This window comes from Homarus americanus, unplaced genomic scaffold, assembly GCF_018991925.1.
Source record: "Homarus americanus isolate GMGI-L3 unplaced genomic scaffold, GMGI_Hamer_2.0 scaffold38595, whole genome shotgun sequence".
NCBI lineage: Eukaryota > Metazoa > Arthropoda > Malacostraca > Decapoda > Nephropidae > Homarus > Homarus americanus.
Window position 1 is genome coordinate 269,514 of NW_024726583.1, and position 26,007 is coordinate 295,520.

Here is a 26,007-nt window from a genome sequence, read left to right on the forward strand (position 1 = left end):
TGTGTGGGACAACAGGTAAAGTGGTGGGGAGAGAATTAAGGAGTGTAACAAAAGTGTGGGAAGACCCGTATGGTTGATAAAGAGAAAAAACAAAGGAAGGAGATCACAGACAGATGTAGACAGAGGAGATAAATGATGAACGTAGATAGATGGAGAGAAAGGAGAGATAAACGGGAAATAGAAAAAAGAGGAGAAGTAAGGGAAGAAGAGAGCTAATTAAAGAATGCCTAATAATATTTAAAGGCTATTCTATTACCCTTTTATGTATAGTACAAAATGAACAGGTTCTTATTAAGTATATATCATGCTATTTTTTTCTCCTTATTCTGGGGATTTTATTGTATATTGTGTCTATTAAAATTGAAATTCAACTTCCTCAACCATAGGACCTGAATTTACTGTCTCAAGATTTACCTATATCCCGCCACACACATTATCGGACAGAGAGAGAGAGAGAGTAAATCGACAATTAATATCACCAAAAAACATATCTCAGTCAAATAATTCACACACACACACACACACACACACAGACAGATCACATCCTCCAAGGGTTTGTACTCAAGCGCCTTGAGGCACTCCCCCTCCACACCCAAGTCGAGAGTGACGCCCTTGCCATCAAATCACTGTCAATCATTCAATCGAGTTTATTCCCTCCACGACACGCGTCACTCAGCTCGCTTGGTGACGTCATCGATTTCAAGAATTGCATCTAACTTTCTAAAACTTGTTCTCTGGTTTTCCCGATACACCTGTGACTGTTTTATACACCTGTGACTGTTTTATACACCTGTGACTGTTTTATACACCTGTGAGTCTCTTATACACCTGTGTGGTTCTTTATACTTCTGTGGCTCTTTTATACACCTGTGACTGTTTTATACATCTGTGACTGTTTTATACACCTGTGGCTGTTTTATACACCTTTGTGGTTCTTTATACACCTGTGACTGTTTTATACATCTGTGACTGTTTTATACACCTGTGGTTCTTTTTTATTAGTGTCAATAGGACTGAGATCTATTAGGACTCAAATCCACGAAGTTCCGAATCCTTATTTTAATGATTAGGTTAGTTTAGGTTGGGCTAAATTGAGGTTAGGTTAGGTTAGGTGAGGCTAGGTTGAGTTGGGTGAGGCTAGGTGAGTTAGGTGAGGCTAGGTGAGGTTAGGTGAAACTAGGTTGGGTTAGGTGAGGCTAGGTTGGGTTAGGTGAAGCTGGGTTGGGTTGGGTGAGGCTGAGTTGGGTTAAGTGAGGCTAGGATTGGGTTAGGTGAGGCTAGGTTAGGTTAGGTGAGGCTAGGCTAGGTTAGGTGAGGCTAGGTGAGGTTAGGTGAAGCTAGGTTGGGTTCAGGTGAGGCTAGGTTGGGTTGGTGAGGCTAGGTTAGATTAGGTGAGGCTAGGTGAGGTTAGGTGAGGCTGGAGTTGGGTTAGGTGAGGCTGGGTTGAGTTGGGTGAGGCTAGGTGAGGTTAGGTTAGGTGAGGCTAGGTTAGGTTAGGTGAGGCTAGGTTAGGTTAGGTGAGGCTAGGTGAGGTTAGGTGAAGCTAGGTTAGGTTAGGTGAGGCTAGGCTAGGTTAGGTGAAGCTAAGTGAGGTTAGGTTAGGTTTGGTGACTATACTATGCCATTTTAATTTACTTTATATTACCTCTTCCTCTCCTGCATTATTATCATTTCTCACATTCTATTCTACTATCTTATTTAATCTCCATTGAGTCACTTTGGCTCAATCGTCTCACAAGAGTATGATTCTACAGTTATTTATAGCATGAAACATATTAAACTTCTCTATATTGCTCTGTCACGGCACTTACAGATATTGCAATGGTGTGTGTTGTGTGTGTGTGTGTGTGTGCGTGCGTGCGTGTGTGTGTGTGTGTGTGATTAGCATCTTGTTACAGGTTACCTAAATATTCACTAAAACAATAACACACACACACACACACACACAAACAAACACACACACACACACACACACACACACTATTTTAATATGATTGCAACAAGTTTAGAGCCTTTTGGGATGGAAGTACACCAAGTAGGAGAGTCTAGGAGTCTAAGGATGGATTACTAAAGACTCCCGTTCGCCGGAATATCCATCATGCAGAAAAAACGAAATATCATCACGGGGAAGAACCGAAATATCCATCATGAGGACGAACCGAAATATCCATCATGGGGAAGAACCGAAATATCCAACATGCGGAAGAAACGATATCCGCTTTTAAAAATACCCCCACACGACACGGATGTTTTTTTCCACGGGCGGATTCTCGTATTAACCAGGAAATCAACGGGTCGGTGGATAATTCACGTATTGTTATGTAGATTGACCCTTGACCCGGTAAATACATAATTGAGGAAGTGTACTTAACCCCTGTTGTATTAGTACCCGCAACCACTACCGACCTCTCTATGATGAACAGCTCGCTTCTCTTTTCAGCTTTGTCAGTCCCGTTACTGTGATTCCCTGCAATGATGTCTTACCCACCCACCCACCCAACCCACCCCTCCACCCACCCTCCACCCACCTATACATGATGAACTGCTTAGGACGTTAACCGCGTTATAGCGATTACCCCAGTCACCTTTTGTCACCATGGTTACTGTTTAGATAATAAATAACAATAATACTTTGAAGAAAATGAAGATAATGCAGAATGAAGGAAGTGGAAACTGAAGTAAATAAGAACTTGAAGAAAATGGCAACTCGGGACCAAAGGGTAAGTCTTAAAGAAATGATGAATGGAGAATAGAGCAAAGTGAAGAAAACGAAGTATGAATTATAATATAAAGACTAGAAATATGGAGAATGATGCAAATAGGAGACTAAAAAAAGGAAGAAACTCGAAAGAAAATGGAAACAAGAAACGGAAACTTAGAAGAAAACGGAAATACGCCGATGGGCAAAGGGGAAACTCCTCTATGTCAAGTGGAAGGTCAACAACCCTAGACATAAATGAATTTAAAACAATGGATCACTACCTAACATTATATTCATGTTTCCTTTATGACAGTGATCCTAATATCGTGGAAAATTGCGGCTATTTGGGCCATATGCATTAATAACATTGTGTAAGTGACTAATTATCCGGATGTGTAACCATGAAGTCCTGTTAAACGATTTTTATGTGCGAAATATATTCAGTTAACAGACTTTGTACGTCACTCACACATCCGGTTAGCTACTGATAATTATCCAGTTCCATTATTTAACTGGTGAATTAGTACCTATTAACCGGTTCTACTTATCCATTAAAAACAGTTAAATTTACTTCGGTTGATAATTATCCGTTTAACTGCCACGAATTATTCAACTGGAGACCTGTTCACCGAATTACTAACTACCGTTACCTGGCTCTCTTAACCATAGAATTCTGTTAACCGACTAGTCTTTGTACCGAAAATATTAGTATGTCACTTTGGATTCCACTGATAATGTAAGCTGGATTAGAGTACAGTAATAGTACAGCAGTGGTATTGAATTCCACAAGTTCTATGAGATATTTTTTGGGGATTTCACCGATAATATGAATTAGTTTGGATTCCTCTGATAATTCAGTTATTAATTTGGTTTTTCCCAGCAATATGACCCTTATTTTGGATTCCACTTCCGTTACAAGGTACAATCGTATCGGTTTCAGGTTCTGGTTGGTACTGAGACAGTTTCAAACATCTGAAGCAGACTGTGTAGCAACAGAATTCCATTAAAATATAGCCTTTACTTTGAATACTACCCATACTGACGCTGCTACAGAAAGTTTGGATTCAACAAATACTATACTTTACACTGATAATTAGGCATCCACTCATGATATGGGTTTGTGCCATTGGATTCTACAATATATAGAAGTTGTTTTGAATTCCACTCGTAGTCTTGGAAAACGCCTTCTCTAGTTTAAATGGATTCAGATATTATTATTATTATTATTATTATTATTATTATTATTATTATTATTATTATATGCATTTAGATAAGGTCTTGTTGCATAAAGTGACTTGTAACAAAATTAACATACGATCTTATTGTAGAAGTATTCTTAAGAACATATCACAAAATTAACTTACGATTTTTTTGTTCAATGGATCCTAGGAACAGTGTTGAAAAATTGCATTATGAACATCGTGCACGTTTATGTGGTAGAACAATTTGATGAACATATTGCAAAAGTATCAAATGAAAATATTGCTTAATTATCTTACGTACAGATTGCAGATTTATTTTACGGAGACATTGCATCGTTATAAATATATTTCAAATTATTCTTTATTTAATATAAGTAAATGAAAACAAATTATCAACATCTTGTATAAAATGTAGAATGAAAAAAAAATTACATCTTATTTTATACATAATTTTTACTTTTTTTGTATATATTTTTTTTTCCACTAAAGCTACACTACATATATACATCAGCCGCCCAGGGAGAGAGATCGGATAAATGAAACGCTATAATATTTTTAGCTGAGACTTTTCTCCTTTAGCTTGAGAAAGACTGAAGGTGTTTGATGTTGGGTGTTGTCGCTGAACGCTTTGATAATTTTTTGACAGAAATATAAACTGACAATAAGGAAACAAACATTGTGGGTGGGCACGTTGTTTATAATATTACTGAGGGTTTGGTGAGGTGAGGTGAGGTTAGGTTAGGTTAGGTTAGGTTAGGTTAGGTTAAGTTAGGCCCCGCTCGGCTCAAAAATACTCGTGAAATGGCAATATTCAGAAGGTTGTCTTGCGGTTGGCACAATATTTTGTTAATTATGTCTACGAACACACAGTCAGTAGTTAGTTAAATCTACAAGCATATTGTAACTCGTTCTCCGTATCTACAAGCGTACAGTGACTGGCTCTTTGTCGCCCCACACACACAGCACACATTACCAATACTTGCAATGGCTACAGCACACAGTAACTGGATCATGGTTACAAGCACATAAGGACTGGTTTCGTGGCTACAAGAACTCATTAGCTGGTATTGTGACTTAAAGCACATACTTACAGTACTGGTCGTATGGTCAGAAGCACACTGTGACTAAATACCTTTGGCCACAAGCATCGATTGACTGGTCTCTGTCTACTAGCACTCAGTAACTGGTTCCCTATGGCTGCTAGCACCCAGTAACTGGTTCCCTGTGGCTATTAGCACCCAGTAACTGGTTCCCTTTGGCCTCCAGCGCTCGCTAACTGGAGCCATGGTTACAAGCACATGGTCAGTCATTCAGTTCAGACACAAGCGATATACAGTTATATTCTTATCTAGGACCTAACGGACAACTCTCCCATAGTTTAATGTGTCGGACAAAAATATCTTCCGGCAATTTTTGGTTAAATGTATAAATGGAAAGAAACCGAAAGTGTTGTAACTCCTTGAGGAACTGTGTACCTCCTAACTCGTGGCACAGGTAACGGTGGAGGTGACACGGCGGCGGTCTTTCCTCCTTCAGCAGCAAGCAATGAAGGAACCGTCGTCTAAGTGTTCCTGTGACCCAATTGAGCGTTGTAAGTGTTTTCACTTATGAATTACGGTAGTAGTGCGACAGGCGTGACGTCACTTGAGAAGTGTGTCGTGATTGGCTGAGATGTTGGCTCAGGTGTGGACCCCCCTCTTCCCCTCCCTTCTCCTCCTCTTCCTCCTCCTCCCCACCCCCCTCCTATCTAGTGCCCGTCTCCCCCCTCTCTCCCTCAGCGAACGGGTGTGAGGTGCTGGGAGGGGGTGGGGGGCGGGGGCGGGAGGGAAGGAGGCGATGGGTACCTTCCCGATTTTTAAGATGTATTTAAACATTGTCCAGAGATTAAATCTAAAATATCTATCAATTAATAAACGACACCTGAGACAAGGAAGTAACAGGTGAGGTGCCCCGAGGTGAGAGATCTCCGTGAGTTAGTCCCCCCTCGTCCCGTTCATTGACCCAAGAACTAGGGAGGTGGAGGTAAAAGTGGGAGGGAGGGAGGAGGAGGGTAGGGGGGTGAATCTGCCTCCTTCCCGCCGCCCCTCCTCCTCCTCTACTACCGCCCCCCCAGCCAACGGGACTTGGTAAAAACTTCAGGTGTGTCTCGACGATGCGGATCGTCAGTCGGTAGTGTAGTGTGGACGAGCACGAACGTCCGACGGTGTGTGTGTTGTCGTCGCCGCTGTGGTGAACTTTGTGGCAAGACGCGTCTCTGCTCACGCTGCCGCTGCTGCCCCCCCAACACCCGGCTGGGCATTCTCTTGACGACCTGCCGCGCGGAATACTGAGCAGGCGCTGTAGCAGGACCAACAAAAAGAAACCCATGACGTGTTTGTGTCTCTAAGCTTGTTAAAAAAAAGATACAATTCTCTCGGTTCTGTCTAGTAAAGACTATTTGTTTAGTCGTTGTGCAGTGGATAAAGATGGATACGTCCAGTGGCTAGGGCTTGGTAGACAGACACTGCTGTGGCCCATGTTGTCCGGCTACCTGAGGACGACGCTGAAGGTGGTGTGACCAGTGTTGGCTCTCCGACGACCCAGGACTCAGGCATGACACAAAACACAAGGTGATAATTTTACTGCGGGGGCATTCACACTCCCCACCATCAGGAGGTCATATACTATACTCAGACGCTGAAGGAGACGCTGACGAAGTACAACCAGGAAAGGAAAGGTGAAAAACACACTGAAAGACCCGAGGGCAAACTTCGGCTCCGTCAACATGGATGTCTTCAAGATCGACCAGAGTCTGGGGAATTTAGGTTCAGGCGTTGCCGAGGTTAAGGTCACGAATCCTGAGGTCACTTTCGACACCAACACAGACTTTAACCTCTCGTTCTTTGACGCCTCGACGTCTCCATCTCCCGTAGTCATCAAGAAGGAGGAGTTCGATGAGCGGACATTCGATTCAGTGGCTCCCGACTCCCTCTTCTCTCCGTCGGCTGAGTACTCGCCCTTCACCACCGAGGAGTCCAAGTACACATCTTTCTCAGACACGGCGCAGCCCTACGCCCAGGACTCTACCAGTAGCCTCAGCCCGGCCTCCACGCCCACCCTCATCTCCCCTCTGCCCTCGCCCTCACCCGGCCTCATGCACGCCCACAACACCACCACACAGCTACTCAAGGCACCCATCGTTATAAAGACAGGTACAATTTGTTTCACTGGTGCAGTTTCATCAATCATGGTCCTTCCTGCTTCTTTCTTTATTGTCTTCCAAGAACTGTTATTCATTTCCCTCACTGTTATCACCTCTTACGTCATTCTATCTTTTCTATTGTCTCTCCTTATCTCCCACTTATCATTTCTTTCTCTATGCTTCTTACACCTCTCGCTATCATTTCAATTGCTTATTCTATCTTCAGTAACCATACATCTCCTGACCTTAGACCATTAATATAAGCTTTATATTGTTTTTTTAAGCTGTAGTCCACTAACTCCGGGGCGTCCTGCACACCTGCCTCTTAAAATAGGTTCTCCTTTATGTTGTGTTGTTTACAGATATATAATTACAAAGGAACCTGAGTGTTGTAAGGCATTAGAAAGTAGTAATTACTATCGTGGGTATAAATATATTAATCTAATTACATTGTGTACCTTGACATGGTAATTTTTTTCAATGTATATAAATGCATATGTTGTTATCAGTGTTTCTGTGTTAACATTTCATTACGGCATTTCTTCTGGTAATCATTACAAAGAAAAGATAATGAATGTTTCTTTTTTTCTTTTTCATTTCATGATGAAATTAAACATGAACTGTTAATGCAAAATCAAATTGTTTGTTTGTTCATTATTCCTTCATTAGCAAGGACGTGAAAAAAATTGTTTCGTCAAGAAAAAAAAATGCGAATCATGGTTCCTCACAGTTCCCTCATTTATTTTCTCTCTCTCTCACGGCAATCCACCAAATAGCTTAGAACATGTTTCTGGTCAGAGCTGGTCATAACCCACACGGTAAGTACGAGTGATATCCCCAGCTGATGCCAAGGTCTGTTTCGTCCATAAAGCCTGTCTTAGTTAGGCTATTAATCGCCTCACCTATTAACGTTTGCTTAAGTATGGTACGTGCAGGGGTGTATTTTGGCATTTTTCACTGTTTCAAAATATTTCATGGCATTTCATTGACTATCGTACACATACCTTCTCCCTGTTTCAATCCTCGTCAATATACCCTTTTTTTTAATATACTGTATTATAATCTTGATCGAATACTATTGCAAGTGATTGTTGTGTTTGTGTTCGATTTGGTTTGTTTATGGTAAGTGTTCGGTGTTGTGGGTATTTTTCGAACGCTCATACCAATACCAACCCCCTATGGTTCACTCGTCGGGATGGCTGACTGCATGCTCGACTCTATCCCCCTGTATTTTCGTCTAACATATCTCACTATTGTAATAAAATAAAACAATAAAAAAAAACTACCCCTATAAACTAATCCTCAAAAAATCTAATAAAAAATATAAGAAAAAAATAAGGATAATTCGTATAAAATAAAAGATATATTACATGTAAAAAAAGAAAATAAAAGATATTTAAATCCCCAATTGGCAACTGAACGGTACAGCATTCGAGCACCGACGTACTCAACAAAACACAGGCTTAACGAAACTGAAAGTGACGTCGCTATTTTCACCCCTCTGATTTCGTTACACAAGGGTGGTTCTCGTCTAGCGATTACGTTACACTAGGGTTGCTTCTCGTGTAAATATGTTTCCAGGTGGTAGGAGGGAGGGAGGGATGAAGGGGTAGGAGGGGTAGAGAGGTAGGATGCATTTGTTGTTTCTGAAGATAGTCAGTAAAGGAGGGAAAGGCTTAAGAGAACGTGCATTGTGGTCCCTCCCTAAATCGATAGGTTGTAGATATATCTCCTTCCTGTTCTCTCTTCATTGCTTTTGTGTTTTTTCTTTTACGTATAGAGCGAGCTTCTGCATGAGAAATAGAGAGATATATTTAAAGAGAATGAAATGAGAGAGAGATTACGAGATGATATGTATTTTTTTTAAGATAGATTAATTCAAAGGAGGAAAATGAGAGAGAAAGAGAGATTAACTAACGACAGGAGATGCCAGCTTTTTTTGTTAGTGAGAGAGAGGGAGAGAAAGAGAGAGAGAGAGAGAGTCTCTTGTGTAAGGAGGAGAGATAATATCAAGTTTTTGTCTTGGATGTATTTTACGTGAAGTCAATGGCCCCCACTGCTCTCCCTCCCTGCCCGGCTGACTCGTCCACTCTTAGTACTGTTGCCTGGTAGACTGGTATTAGAGCCTGGTAGACTGGTATTGGAGCCTGGTAGACTGGTCCTTATTAGAGCCTGATAGACTAGTATTAGAGCCTGGTAGACTGGTACTAGAGCCTGGTAGACTGATATTAGAGCCTGGTAGACTGATATTAGAGCCTGGTAGACTGGTCGTATTAGAGCCTGGTGGACTAGTATTAAAGCCTGGTAGACTGGTACTAGAGCCTGGTAGACTGATATTAGAGCCTGGTAGACTGGTAGAATGACAGCATGGTCGACTGGTAGAATGACAACCTGGTCGACCGGTAGAATGACAGCATGGTCGACTGGTAGAATGACAACCTGGTCGACCGGTAGTACTACATCACAAGACACTCATGATTCCCTAGCACTCTGCAACCTCTAGCCAACAGTAGCCCCAAGCACACAGTAGCCCCAAGCACTCAGTAGCCCTTAGCGCTCAGTAACCCCAAGCACTCGGTGTCCCCAAGCATGCGATAACCTCCAGCGCTCAATAGCCCCCAGCACACATTAGCTCCAGCATTCAGTCGCTCCTAATACTATATAGCCCCAAGCTCTAAGTAGCCCCAAGCAATAAGTAACCCCAGCACTCAGTAGCCTCAAACAGTAAGTAACCCCAGCACCTAGTAGCCTCAAGCAGTAAGTAACCCCAGCACTTAGTAGCCCCAAGCAGTAAGTAACCCCTGCACCTAGTAGCCCCAAGCAGTAAGTAACCCCAGCAAACAGTAGCCCCTATCACTCAAGAGCCTCCACCATTTAGTAGTCCTAAGTTCGCAGTAGCCCCCAGAACATCTCATTATTACTGAGTAGCAGCCCTGGGAATGAAGCTTGAATGGTGGTCAAACGGCCCCAAGCCCCTATAGTCCCAAAGTCAGTCCCTAACAGAACTTTATCTACACCGACTCTGCTTTTACTAATCCAACCTAACCTTAACCTAACTTAACCAAATCTAACCGAATCTAGCCTTTGTCAATCTATTCTAACCAACCCTTACCTAACCATGTGCATTTAGGTTCATTATTATGTTGTTTCAGACCTTAGGGGGATTTCAGGTTAAGTTAGGTTAGATTTGGTTACATTAGGTTAGAGTTTTAAGGTATAGTGGGTTAGGTTAGGTTAGGTTAGGTTAAATAAAGTTAGGATTTGAGGTGCTATGTCAGGTCAGGTCAGATCAAGTTGGGATATGTGGATTACGTTATATTAGGAGAGGTTAAGTTTGGAGCCTAATTGAACGTATCCTTAATGGGGTCTAATTGGACGTATTCGTACTGAGGCCCTAGCTGGATGTATTCGTATTGGGACCTATGAAAACTGGGGCCCCATTTGACCATGCAACCCAAACCTTATAAGTTCCCTGGTCATGATGTACCAAGACACTGCTAGCGAGGAAGTGTGGGCATGTCAGGTCAACCCCAGGGGACACGTACCCAACCCTTCTCATCCCATCCCCTACCCCTCACCTCCTCCTGTCCCCTCCCCTTAACCCTCACCTCTCTCCTATTGCCCTCACCACCATCAACCCCCCATCATCCCCCCCCTCCTTAGTCCTCCAATACCCCTTCCCCCAACCTCAAATCCATAAGAAAAGCCTCCCCTACCCCTTCCCCCTATACCTCCATGCCTACCTTTGAATCTTACCTGAGTTTGTGGTCAGGATATGGGATGGAAAGAGCTAGTCGTTGATTGATTAATATCTATTTTCTCTACGTCTTGTTTACGCTGGTGAGGGGGGAGAGTGGCAGCGTGTGTTTATGTCAGTGGTTGATCTTCGTATGTTAATGGCGCAGTGAGGTGATGCTCATCCTGGTGTGTCTGTATGTGAATTGATGTTATGTTTAATTCGGACTACACACACACACACGCACACATACACACACACACACACACACACACACACACACACACACACACACACACACACACACACACACACACACGCTTACAGAGGCCGACACAGTGGCCCGCGACCACACACACACACACACACACACACACACACACTCACGAACACAAACCTTACTTAACAAGACTAGGAACACGACTACTAACATGCACTATATTTACACACACACACACACACACACACACACGACACAATATCTCCTGTATCTCTGCCTAATCAGTCACTCCCATACGTGTGGCTCTGATAAAGGTCTACTTGAACCAACACAACCACCATCACCACAACCCACCTCAGTTCCGGCTTAAAACTTGGACAGGAAAAATAGAACTCTTACCTGTACTCGTTAAAATCAAAACAAGGGCTAAGTTCACTGTTTTCTAAGACCTTCCCTACTTAAAATTCTATCAACGTAAAATAGGCCACATTAATAGAGGAAATAACGCCCAGAATTCCGTATATCTAATAAGCCTCAAAGAAATAGATTTAGCTGTTAATACTATCCCAATATAGCTCATATTACCAGTGCGAATAAGGACTAAAATTAAAACAAAAAGTGTTAAAGCCAAAGAGAAAATATACTAAATTCACCCAAATCAGTGGAGGAAATTAGGGTCAAAATCCTTAATTGTTCTCTAAAGGTGTTCTGAGACTCGACTGGGAGTTCCAACCAGGTGTACCAGATCTGTCGCCGTCTCTGTTATAGGTGAACGTCAGGTAAATGGTCCTCTGGGTATGCGTACGGTGGGGATCTGGCAACACTTTGGGGGAGAAGCAAGGTATTATTAACTGCTGTATTGGCAACTATGTGAGAATAGGATGAATTGGTATGTTTACAAATGTTTTACCATATTTTTTAGTGTTTATAAAGAAATATCTGATGGCATGAATTATCTGATATTGATTCATATAATTAGTTGGGATTTTTGGCAATGATGTTAAGTTCGTATGTTTGCATTTGGTTCCGGTAACACTGAATTATTGAAATAACATAAGGAAAACTAGCGATTAATTTTCAACATTGAGAATAACGAAATAATAAACACAAAATAAAAAGTAATGGAAATATATTTAACGAGTGACAGAGACTAAGATAGATGATGCGATTTAATACGACAGAAATAAGCAACTGGTTCAATGTTTCGTTTATCGTTATATATCGCTCAAATCCATCTTCATTTTGATAATTATATACGTAAGAGTTTAATCACATATATCGTATTATTATATCAATTAAATGTTATAAGTCGGTTCGTATATGCATCTACGGACTTAATTATGAGAGGTAAAGGTGTGTTGAGGTGATGATTTAATTTGCTTTGATATTTATACTGTTTATATGTGTGTCTTGTTCTGGTGTTTAAGACCTAACATTAATTCTGGATTTTTAGTCACACACCATACACACACACACACAAATACACACACACACACACACAAATACACACACACACACACAAATACACACACAAATACACACACACACACACACACACACACACACACACACACACACACACACACACACACACGGGTTCGAAAAACAGTATTGTGGCAACTTCGAACCTCAGATCTGACCTCTGATTGTATTTACATGGTTCAACTACTAGGGCCTTAAAGCACCATTCACTGAGTCAGAGTTACTACACAAAATAAAACCTTTTTAGAATCTTAGGAAAAGTATCATTATTTTTGTGTGTGGTGTATAGAGGTATTTCAACGACTAGAATCTTAAAGTATCGTTCACTGAGTCAAATTTTCTGTACAAGACTAACAACTTTCACAAATTATGAAAGACGTTTCCTACTGTGTTTGTTACGGGGAATCCACTCTTTTTATATCTTGCCATTAGGGAACATTGTACCGTCCCTAGAGGTAAGGAACATCATTCATTGGAGGTATTCACACGGGGTAAATATTTATATATATATATATATATACACATACACACAAGTTTGAGCAATGCAATACTGGTTTGGAAAAGAATTGAGTAATTTTTTCCTTGGGAGGGATTTTGGATAAATGGAATTGTTTATTTTTGTTTAATATTTCATGTTTGTCTTCACAGAGATATAATTACATTCGAGGATTTAGAAAGGTGTGTGTGTGTGTGTGTGTGTGTGTGTGTGTGTGTGTGTGTGTGTGTGTGTGATAGATCAAAAAATTCTAGGAGGAAAATACTCGATAATCTAAAACTCGTGTCAGCATTCCATAACAAATTATATATTTCATCACAAATACACACGTACAACTTTCCCAGATATAGAGAACTAACATCGCTATTCACTACGGTAAAATAATTCACTATCTTCATTGTTATTCACGTAGTAATAAAAACGTGCAAATAAATTACTTTAAAGAGAACTAAAACGAAGATTATAGCACAGATTTCCTATCACTGTAATGGCATATGAATGTGTGTGTCACAAAAAGGGGGAAAATCATTGAAGAAAAAATCAAAAATTTTTCCAAGGACGACAATTTTTGCCATCTCAGGTAAAAACATTTATTGCCCCTCGTATGTGTGAGAAAGGTGGGAGGAGAGACGTGATCGCCGGACAACGATACGGGCGCTAAGTACACGACCACCGGATATATAAACCGACATAATAATACCTGGGTGTTTAGCACCTTCTTGCTCCAGCTCGTTTTACAAATGGCTAGGAAGGGGGTGTCCAACGATGTAATTTATGAATTTTTATTACCTCTGTTTTATGAGTCTGAATTCCAGATTTGCAATGTATTTTAAGAATTAGGAAAAAATTAAGGAAATTTGAGTTTTTCTTCGTTCCTAATCATGGGGAAAATATCTCCTTAAGGTCATAGAAAAGACCTTTGTTTGTTGCAGGTCTTTCAAGAGGTTGGTTGGTCTGTGGGATATTTGGTTGTTGGTAACTGAAGGAGGTAGAGTTTCCAGCTACCTTTTAATCTTCGCCTCAGGGCAGAGCATATCCTCCATGAATACCAAGTGTGTACACCTCCTCTCTCTCTCTCTCTCTCTCTCTCTCTCTCTCGGTCTTTATAAATATGTCTATTATGTTTATCTATGTCTCTTTATTTATCTCCATCCCTCGTTTTCTCTTTCTACCTTAAACTCTTTATCTCTGTCAGTCCGTCTATTTTCCGTCTATTTTAGGACTACCTGTCTCTGTTCGTTTGTTTCTCTGTCTGTTTCTCTCTTATAATATATCTTTATTTCTTTATTTTACGTTACTTTTACTGAAAATAATTTGTCGAAGCAATTTGTTGAGTTTTGTACAAATACTCAGTCGGCATGGAAGATATTGTGTGTGTGTGTGTGTGTGTGTGTGTGTGTGTGTGTGTGTGTGTGTGTGTGTGTGTGTGTGTGTGTGTTATTTTTCCCACTCACTCCATCTTCTATCTATCTATCTATCTATCTATCTATCTATCTAAATACCCTAACGCTACCTGGGGGTTAGATTAGATTAGGTTAAGCTATGTTAGGTTGACGTTTGGATGGTTATTCTTAAGGTGAAATAAGCTGGGTAACTTTATATCCCGAACCGTTCATGTTGTTTTTATTAAAATCCGTAATTGTTTTTCTTTATACATTTTAAACAACTTTTCTGAAACCTGATCCATTCCTTCTAACGCAGTATGGTTCTATTTATTCATTTATAATTCTACTTATTTTATTATTGTTTTAGTTTTCTTTTCACGTATGTATTTGATTATCATTTTTATTTAGATTTCTCTTGATTATTTTTTTTTACTTATATTCTCATTTAATTCGTGGTTATATTTTATTTTATTGTGTACATTTGTGAGATTATTTTTAAAGGATTTTTTGGGTATGTTAATGTATTACAATGGGTAGTATAACGGACAGTACAACAGTAGAACGGACAGTATAACAGTAGAACGGACAGTACAACAGTAGAACGGACAGTATAACAGTAGAACGGACAGTACAACAGTAGAACGGACAGTACAACAGTAGAACGGACAGTACAACAGTAGAACGGACAGTACAACAGTATAACAGACAGTACAACAGTAGAATGGACAGTATAACAGTAGAATGGACAGTATAACGGACAGTACAGTATAACAGTAGAATGGACAGTATAACGGACAGTACAACAGTAGAATGGACAGTATAACGGACAGTACAACAGTAGAATGGACAGTATAACAGAGACTGACAATATCCTAGACGGACGGTTCTCGATAGACGTGGTGAATGACCTCCACAGCTCACACACACACACACACACACATACACACAGACATATACACATACACACACGTTCGCACCTGTACTTATACGTCAAACACACACACACACACACACACACACACACACACGGATATCCATACACAGACTTTACATATTCAAACACGCATGTATACACTTTGGTCTAACAAATACTTTCAATACAGAAATTAACATATACAAACTCTCTCTCTCATACATCACTAAAAATAGTTACCAGAATAGAAGAAAAACAGACATGTGAAGAATCTTATTATTACAACACAAGAAATATGCAACACAGTTTTACATACGAGTTGAAATGCAGTCAGGTGTGTCGGGATAAACGTGTAGAGTCATTTATCACTTAATTTATTCTCTTGTACTCGCACGTAAGGTAAAAAAAAACACCATCTCATTCTGCGTTTTTTTTCCTTCTTCTTTCTGGTCGTGAATATAATGTGAAGAATATTTACTCGTACTTGTTGCTGTAATTTTCATAGAATGTACTCTGAAGAATTATATAGTGGTGCAGTGGTCGATGATATATTGGTACAGTGGTCGATGATATAGTGTTACAGTGGTCGATGATATAGTGTTACAGTGGTCGATGATATAGTGTTACAGTGGTTGGTGATATAGTGGTACAGTGGTCGATGATATAGTGTTACAGTGGTCGATGATATAGTGTTACAGTGATCGATTATATAGTGTTACAGTGGTCGATGATATAGTGGTACAGTGGTCGATGATATAGTGTTACAGTGGTCGATGATATAGTGTTACAGTGGTCGATGATATAGTGTTACAGTGGTCGATGATATAGTGGTACAGTGGTCGATGGTATAGTGTTATATTAGTTGGTGTTACTTTACAATAACTCATTATACAACGGTACATATAATATACACAGAGTATCATATATGTAGGTGTGGGTTTCTGTGATCGTATGTCTATTTCTCTAGATATGTTTGTGTACTTGTGTGCGTATTTATTTGTACGTGTGTCTCTTCAGTAAATAAATGTATGAATGTATTGTGTATGTATATATTTGTCTCGAAATGCCTGTGTCTGTGTGTTCCTGCAGGTACCCAGACACACACACACACACACTATAATAATGGCCCAATTAGACATAGTGTGAAGGAACCCAAAGAGGGATTCTGGCATGGCACTGAGCTGGTCGCCTAGTGGCTGGAGAAGGTCCAGGCAGCCCAGGTGCTTGAGGGCTTCCTGCGCCCCGACTACCATGCTAAAAAGTGGTTTGTCAAGGGTTTATTTTTCCCCTGAGAAAGGAAGTGCAGTGACGGTATCGTTTATTTTAGTCTTATGACGATAGCTTGTGAGGTATGCACACAGTGATTTTTTTTCTCCTCACCCAAACGAAAGTCTCTTGAAAATGCTATTAATTAATTTGTGGGTTTTTTCTCGTGTAAATAGAATGTTTTATTAACATGAAGATAAAGAGAAGTGCGATAATTAGTCCAGCAAGTTTTTTTTATAAACCTCATAACTCACAATATCATACGACAGAATGATCTTGTGTTGACTTATTAAAATAAAGAATAGTACTACAGCAACAACAGCACATCTGGCGTTAAGAAGTAGTGACACTAGAGTCGAGTACACAAGGTGGCTGCAGTGGGACTCACAACCATGAGCTCCTTGACAGTGAAGTCGAGTGTTGGCTGGTGCTGGCTGGTCTCAGGGAACTTCAACTCTCTCAAGTAGTTATCCAGCGCTGAGCAAGACGACATTCTTCACAATCCTCTCCCCTGTGCTTGTTTGTTGACCACAATGAGTCTCTTTAACGTGTGGAATGGTTATCAGCTGTTACTCTTCTGATTTAGCTAGTTCATGCACCGTAGGAATCATTTGAATAAATTACGAAATAGGACTCAGATAGGTCGACATTCCTCGCAGATGAGTCGAGCGTTTGGTGATCATTTTAAGTCTCGGTTATCTCTAGAATGATTAGAATGATTAATAAGCTACACGTGTAAATTGTCAATTAAGTAACATAATCAGGTTTTAAAAAAGTCGACATTCTTCTCAATCCAGTTATTTTTCCTCCCCACACTGACCATTCTACTTACGATGAACTTGAATTCATATTATGTTTTAACAGCAAATGTGGAGTAGGAATACTTACCATAAACATGAATATATGGATAAAAATACCCTGAAAGGCCACTGGAACCATTATCTCAGGGTTCAGTAGCCAGGACCCGGGTACCGAGTAACCTGTGGTACTACTTTATTATAACCTGTAATTATATCACTGAAACCAACCAACACACACTTCGATAATATAAACCTTTTCTAAACAACTGTGATAAACTATATTTTTAAACCTAAACTTAAAATACCTATATCCTTTAGGTATTTCTATAGTATATTATTTATTGACGTTGTGTTGTTAGGTATTGATATATAGTTAGATATATATATAACAGATGTGTTGTACCAGACTTTTAAACGGTATTATCATGCATGGTTAACTAACTCTCTCTCTCTATCTCTCTCTCTCTCTACTGTTGCAGGTATGTGAGTGAGTGGAGCCCAAGGGGTATTTTTTTTTGGCGAGTCTTAATCAGAATCCGGTTTGAGTGAGTATACTTTTGTTTGTTCTCTCTTTCGTAGCTTTTATTTGATTATCATTATTTTCTTTCGTCAAATAATACACCTTTTTTATAGAACATAGATGACAGAACGACCGAGATGACTAAATAGCAGTACATATAAAAAGAAGGAAGTTAAATTTGCATGTATAGAAAAATTATTAAAAGGAACTGTTGAAATTGATAATAATAATACACTTTTGGATTATAATTGAGATAATTTATGTAATCTTAAGAAAATTATATATCATTACATGTAAAAAACAACAACAAAAAAACCGCTCGTTATATGGAAGTAAAAGCAATTCCTCCCAGACAGATTGAATGTGTTTACGATGCTAGTTACTTGAAGTAAATATTATATCACTTGACTGTACCATTAATGAAGTTACATCAAGAACAAGTACCGTTGAAGATAGTCTTTTGTGTGTGTTTTCTCTTCATTATCTTCAACACTTCTATCAGTTAATTCTATTTATTTTTCTTGCGTCACTAAAACGCTCCAAACAAACGGTATTTAATTCTACCTGATGTGAAGCTTGTTGACGTCTTCTATTGCTGTCTTAACATTTTGTTCACACACACACACACACACACACACACACACACACACACACACACACACACACACACACACACACACACACACACACACACACACACACACACACACACACACACACACACACACACACACACACACACACACTAATACACGCTAATACACACAAATGTTAATGATAATTAAAACTACTTAGAATTTACTTATGAAAAAACATATTTTCAGATAGTTTGAAGCACAAAAAGTATATAAACTCGTCAAAAATATGGGTATTAAATATTTTCCAAGATTACCCTACTTAAGTCAAAATACTACTTTGATGACTTTCAATATTACTCCGAACTGCACGATTTTCCCAACAATCTGACTGACAACATTTTCGTATGGGGGAGTTTTTTTTTTTTATCTCACTATGCTCTGCGGGTGTATGACTGGCCCCTTGGTTAAGCTGCTTTGATTTATTGTTTGTCGTCGTTGCTATTTCGATATCTAGAAAAATACCAAGACTTAGTGAACGGTGCTTCATAACCCTGGTAGATGAAGCACTTAAACCGAAGACCTAGTGAACGGTGTTTAATAAACCCTGGTAGATGAAGAATTTAAACCTACGACCTAGTGAACGGTGCTTAATAAACCCTGGTAGATGAAGCACTTAAAACTAAGACCTAGTGAACGGTGCTTAATAAACCCTGGTAGATGAAGCACTTAAAACTAAGACCTAGTGAACGGTGCTTAATAAACCATGGTAGATGAAGCACTTAAAACTAAGACCTAGTGAACGGTGCTTAATAAACCCTGGTAGATGAAGCACTAAATCAATAGACCAAAGCAACTGTGACTATTATTACCCCTTTAAGCCCCTCAGAGCGGATTCTTAGAGCTGTTGTGTTTAACATGATGACATTACAAGCAGATACCAGCATGAGTCAGTCATTCTAAACACAAGGTAAACGAGGCTTATTTTCATTATTACTGAGCACTAGCGCCTCCACGTAGCTCTCAGCTCTCTGCCCTTTTCGAAGTCAATGCACTCAGATTTAGCTGGAACGTAACAGTTATAAAATAGCTTTCATTCATGGTCAGTATATCTAGATTTTAGACTTAGCTGAACCATACGTGTCATAAATTAGACTTTCAATAATTTTTTATATATTTTCCAATCAGTTTATCTAGATTTTAGACTTAGCTGAAACATACGTGTGGTAAATTAAACTTTCGGTGTAATTTTTTTTCTCATAGTTGATGTATATAAAATAGATTATATTATCTCTTCTTAGACCCTCCAAGACATTGCAGTTAACATTTAAGTGTAGATTAGACAACAAATAAAAAATATCACGCTTCATTAAATGTTTCTTATAGGCAGGATATTAAGATTTAGTTGAGGATTTAAAAACATTGATAAATAACCTTTAGATTTCGCTATAATTTGGGTACGACGCTTCCCTTCTCTCCCTTCTCCCTCCCCCCCCCCCTTCTCCGTCTCTCTCTCTCTTGTTGAAGTGCCGGACGTGCAAGAGAGTTGTGCAATGATCCCTGCAATGAATTGTGTTCACATTTACCAATACTCATAGAGAGAGTTAAAGATATATTCATTTTTCTTATTTTTTTTTCTCTCTCTCTCTCTGTATTTCCTCTTTCTCTCTCTCCTAGTTATATTTATTATCATCCATTCTTTTTTTTCCCTTCTTTCCTTAAACAAACAGTACCTTGTGGTAGGTCCCTGTTAGGCAGTGATTCTCTCCTCCTCCTCCTCCTCTTGCTCCTCCCGACACACAAAGGACTTCACTGCCGGGTGTCACTGAACTCCGCTTCAAAGACTTATGACTTGAGGCATCTGGCTCCACAGCCTTGTGTCTAGCCCGAGCGACCCAGGAGGACATACTCAAGTTACTCTCTCTCTCTCTCTCTCTCTCTCTCTCTCTCTCTCGTACATTAATCATTATCTCGATTATCCTAATTACCATTTTTACCTTCATATTTCCATTTTTTTTATTATGGTCTGTACTCTTTTTTTTTCTTTATAAGTTTCCTCTTGAATTTATGGTGCATCTGACCCTTGAGGCGCCACAGGATCTATTCTGGAATCCTGGACAAGAGTTACTGACGCTCATGAGGATATTGGTAGTGATTTATGAACTCTGGATTTTGAGATGAAGGAGGAGATGGATAACGATGGAGGGAGGGAAGAAGGAAGAGGGAGGAGAGAAAGGGAGGGGAGAAGGGAGGCTGGGCGGTGTTGATGGGGTGGAGGAAGGAAGAAGGAGGGGAGAAGGATGGCGATGTGAACGAAGGATGGTGATGGGGAAGGGAAGAAGGAGGGATGGTGCATGAAGATGGATAAAGAAGGAAGAAGGAGGGAGAGAGGAATGGTGACGAGGATGAGGGAAAATGGTGAAGGAAGAGGAGTGACTAAAATAAGGAAGGAAGACTAGAAAACTTTTGAATATTGGGAGAATGAGGAAGGAAGAGAGAGAGAGAGAGAGAGAGTAAAAAAAACTATTTCACCCTCGGAGATTTAACGTTCACTTACATAACGTGTGAGACCAACGGGACACTAAATCAAACGAAAAAAAAAGGGACGGACAGGAAGACGTAAAAAAATAAAGATTAACTTAAGAATTTAATTTAGTAATCCTGAATAGACGACAAGATGGTATAAAGGATAAGATATGATAGGAAGGTTGATAAAATTTGTTGTTGTTGATATATAATAATAATGATGATAATAATAATAATAATAATAATAATAATAATAATAATAATAATAATAATAATAATAGTAATAAAAGAAGAAGAAATATTTATAATGAGAAGAAGAAAAACTCAAGGAAAAACTCATCCACGTCTCGGAAACACACGTGGGCAGTGAGAGTGGATCATTGTCTTCACGATCAAGAATAAATTCCTCAGGTTTTCCCCCCTCAAGCTTTAGAGAGAGAAACAACCAACTCCCCCCAAAAATAAACTTATGCAAAAAGTTTATTCTCATTAAAAAAAATCATCTTAACACACAAATCAACTTAAGGAATAAAAAACAAAAATATTTCAAGTTTAGGTTAGATCAAAAAATCATCTAAGAAATAAGTCAAATTGCGGGAAAAAAATCGTCATTGGAGTTTTATCTTACGCGTAAAAACAACTTTTTTTTCTCACCCACTGCTGACTTGACTAGTAGATGCCTTAACCACAGGATCAATTCTCCTTCACCTTTGTTATAATTTTATGTTACGTTGGTGTTTTTGTGAAAGTCAAAATGTCACTTAATAATAAACAAAATAAATCGATTTATTTTTGTTGGGTTAAAAGGAAATAAATACGAAGACTTTTAATTGGCGAGAAAATGTTTATGAATGTGAAAGTTGATCCGTTGGGTATGACTGATGCTCTTTGGTTATGCTTGGCGCACTTGGTAACACTGCATCACTACCCATGATTTCCTGAGTACTTTGGTAACACTGTAACATTCTACCCTTGATTCCTGAGTACGTTGGTAACACTGCAGCATTCTACCCATGATTTCCTGAGTACTTTGGTAACACTGCAGCATTGTACCGATGATTTCTGAGTACTTTGTTAACGCTGGAGCCTTGTACCCATGATTTCTGAAGACTTTGGTAACACTGCACTATTGTAGTCATGATTCCTGAGTATTCTGGGAACACTGTAAAGCTATGCTCCTTAGTCATTAGTACTTGGTATCACTGCTGATCTCCCAGCTGGCAACACTGTAGTAAGATACCTCTCTCATTTAAGCACTTGATAAAACCACACGTTTGCTAATCCCCGTAACGAGATGAAGTGGTTGGTATTATTGCATTCTTGGTATCACTGCAACGAGATACCAGAGCATTGGGTTTTATTGTCTACTTGGCATTACTGCAACCACATACCACAGAACTAGTTATCATTGCAAATTTGGCACCACTGCAAAGAAATCAAATATTATTGGGTATGTTCCCTACTTGGCATCACTGAAACATTCCCCTGCTTCTTACACATCTGGCATCACTGCAAGAAAAGTACCAAAATACCTGGTTAAAACTGCAACATAATCCTTCTTCTTAAATATCTGGCATCACTGCAAGAAAAGTACTAAAATACCTGGTGTCACTGCAACATAATCCTTCTTCTTAAACATCTGGCATCACTGCAAGAAAAGTACTAAAATACCTGGTGTCACTGCAACATAATCCTTCTACCTTAAACATCTGGCATCACTGCAACAAAACCTTATTTTTCACCGCTGACACACCTGACCTTTTGAGACTTTCACTCTAAGCAGCGATGGAGTAATGAAGGATGTCTTATAATCTTCCTCTTGCTCTTACGTGTACTGCTGATCTTACGTGTTGTATAAAATCTTACTAATCTTACGAGGTGTATTGTATAGAATATTCTTGTATATAGTAGAGTTGTGTGTTGTATGGAATCTGGTTGTATTTGGTATTTTTTTTATATGGTATGAATTCTTGATAATCTTACGAGTTAACTAATCGCATCAAATCTTACTAGTCGTAGGTATATGTAGCAAAGTATATAATATTTTATAACTTTCATTTGTTGATATTTGTATTTTTTTTTACAGAACCTTTCAGATATAAAGCGTTGCACAATACACCTAATCTTACAGGTGTAAAGTGATGGTGTTTGGAATCTTGCAATTTTACATTCGAATATTACATAGACTCTTGCATAGTTTAAGTGCATCGTTCACTGAAAATTCTTGCATACCTGTGGAACTTTGCATAGACCGAGACATAGATAGGAAACTAAAGAGTTGGGTATATGCATAGATAATTTTTTTTTAGATAGACAGCTTGATAGATAAATAGGTAGAACGGTAGTAGATAAACAGGTGGATAGAGAGAGAGAGAGAGAGAGAGAGAGAGAGAGAGAGAGAGAGAGAGAGAGAGAGAGAGGAATTTATCAGAAACGGTCGGTGTCTTGAGTGAATTCTGCTATCAAGACCTACTGAACGGTGCTTAATAAACCTGGGGGCAGTCGACGTCTTCACTTAACCTAACACAACAACAGTTAGTTCAGTGGGTTAGGGCAATGTACGCTTAAGCTACAGTACATTTGAGTGCGTTTAAGAGCGTTCAATTTTGTATTATTAATCTCGGCCTTGTCACTTATGTCAGTATTAGGAGTTAGTATGTGTGTATAAGGGGTTATCACTAAGTCGGGGATTAGGATGTGTGTGTGTGTGTGTGTGTGTGTGTGTATGTGTGTGTGTGTGTGTGTGTGTGTGTGCAAGCGTTCGAATATGTTCATGTTTTAAAAAATTATAATAGAACACACAGTTCAAATTCGTGTATAAGTACAGTAAATATCAGTCACTTGGGGTATTATAAAATCTTGTGTAAGGTATTTTAAGCAGTTCAGATATGCGTATAAGTGAATATCAGCTAGTGTAGGTGTTAGGAATATCAACCTAAGCGAGTATGAGGGAGTGTATAAAATTAAAATATGTGTATAAGTATTAGGAATTTCAGTTTAAGTGAGTATGAGTGAGTGTATCTTTGTTGTGAATACAGGATATATCTTCGTGACCCGTCAACCACAACTGAGTCTCCCCGGATCACCGAACAGTTTTACAATCCTGCGAAAATTATAGTCCCTGAAAGCCATGAACAGACATTTTCTCTTTTATTTCTTGTTACGGACTTGATGTTGGATTCTTAATGATTCGTAAGTTGGGAAGAACCTAACAGTCTGGCTTAGCATTATACCCAAATACAAAATCCATATAAGGAATTCACTTATCAATATACTCAACAAATTCTTCTAATCTTAAGTAAACATATTACAAACAGTATTTTTTCACCCATCTTTGCATATACCTTCTATAACCTTACCTATTATTGACGTACTTTGGAAAAATGTTATGTTAGGATATATTCAGGACGAAATCTCCTTTAAGAGGAATGCTGTATGCTCGAGACGTTTACCTTAGTTACGGCCGCTTTCCTTTTCTCCCCAAATAAAGAATTGGCTTCCCATTTCACAACCTTGCCACGTGTGTGTGTGTGTGTGTGTGTGTGTGTGTGTGTGTGTGTGTGTGTGTGTGTCTGTGTGTGTGTGTGTGTGTGTGTCACCCTTCAGTGGTGCCGATGTTATCACTATCATCCATCCACCTCCTTGATACCAATATATCATTATAATTTATTTGCAGTGTCTCGTGTTGCTGGGTTTGAGAGAGAGAGAGAGAATGTGATTTTTTTTTTGTCTGTGGAGTTGATGATACTTCTGAAGTTGAATTCATTGCCGGGTGTTTCCATGCGTCTAAAAAACGTATCGTCTTTAATGCACAAGCGTATATTTGGCGTCATTATTACGAACATTTAGAAGTTAAGGTTCATATTGCATTGTGTTACTATATTTGACGTATAATTGCAAATTGTTTTCGTGGCTTTTAAGTTGGTTTTGTGCCTGTGTCTTGCATGCAGTTGGTGCTTGAGGGAATTCTACAGAAGTGTACAACTAAATGTAAATAGAAAATTAAGAGTATATTTGACTGGAATATTGCAGTTTGTTTACATAGAAGCGTATTTATATATTATTTCTGAGTATATTGACGATAGGATGCGTAGTAATATAGGCGTTTTATTATATATTATGGCTATATGTCTTAAGATAATTAAAAACCTCACTACTTTTTACGTCTTAGGTGATGAATGACGTATAGCACTTTATATCCACGTAATCATGTTGGTATATCTTATTTCTAAGCATGGAAGGAAGATAAGGAGCGTATTGATGTTTCGTGTGTTGAGTAAAGTATCGTAGTGAAGTTAAGTATCGTAGTGAAGTTAAGTATCGTAGTTCACTTATAAAGAACCGTGTATTGTTATGTGTTATTTCTAAGTGTTTTGAGGTGCTAAGGCGGGTGTTGATGTTCTGTGTGTTGGTGTCGGTGTAATAAATATTTAGTTAGGGTGGTGGTCCAGAACATCTACCTACGTGTGGGTCTGTATAGGTTCGTTGTGTTGTGACAGACGATCCATCTTGAAGGAGGCGGTGAAGGGTGACTCTCTCTCTCTCTCTCTCTCTCTCTCTCACATATTTCTTGCACGTGTGTCTACCACCCAATTTGTTTCTATTTTAATGCTTTCTTTCTTCACCTGTGTGTCTCTCTCTCTCTTTCTCTTTCTCTTCACGCCATCATAGCTTCAAGTTCCACTCTTCCTTCATGATCAACAAAAGGTCGCACTTCAAAGCTCCTACTTGACCAAGATAACTGAGACTTGTCCACTGCTAAGAGCTCACGAACGGCCGAGATAAACACAGGTATCCCTTGAGGAACGTCCAAGACACTCACACACGTTCACAATGGCCACCCACCCTCCCTCCCTCCCAAAAACACACACACGCTCGTCTTTTGTTTATGACGTCACGCTCGTTGAACGCCCGCCCGCCCGACCATTAATTTTCGTATTTTTTTATACCTTTACCTGTCATTAAGCTTAACTCTATTACTTTATGGTCTTACCTGTGAGATGG

The 26,007-nt window shown here is 39.3% G+C and overlaps 1 protein-coding gene across 1 annotated transcript in view; it reads left to right on the forward strand.

Annotated features, from left to right (window-relative positions):
• The first annotated feature begins 6,072 nt into the window (after nt 1-6,072).
• Nucleotides 6,073-26,007, forward strand: part of LOC121865656 (ecdysone-induced protein 78C-like) — a 49,827-nt gene continuing 29,892 nt past the window's right edge. Inside the window, exon 1 of the mRNA XM_042365182.1 lies at nt 6,073-7,094. Coding sequence (XP_042221116.1) covers nt 6,668-7,094 — 427 coding nt within the window. The 5' untranslated portion in view covers nt 6,073-6,667. The remainder of the gene's footprint in view (nt 7,095-26,007) is intronic.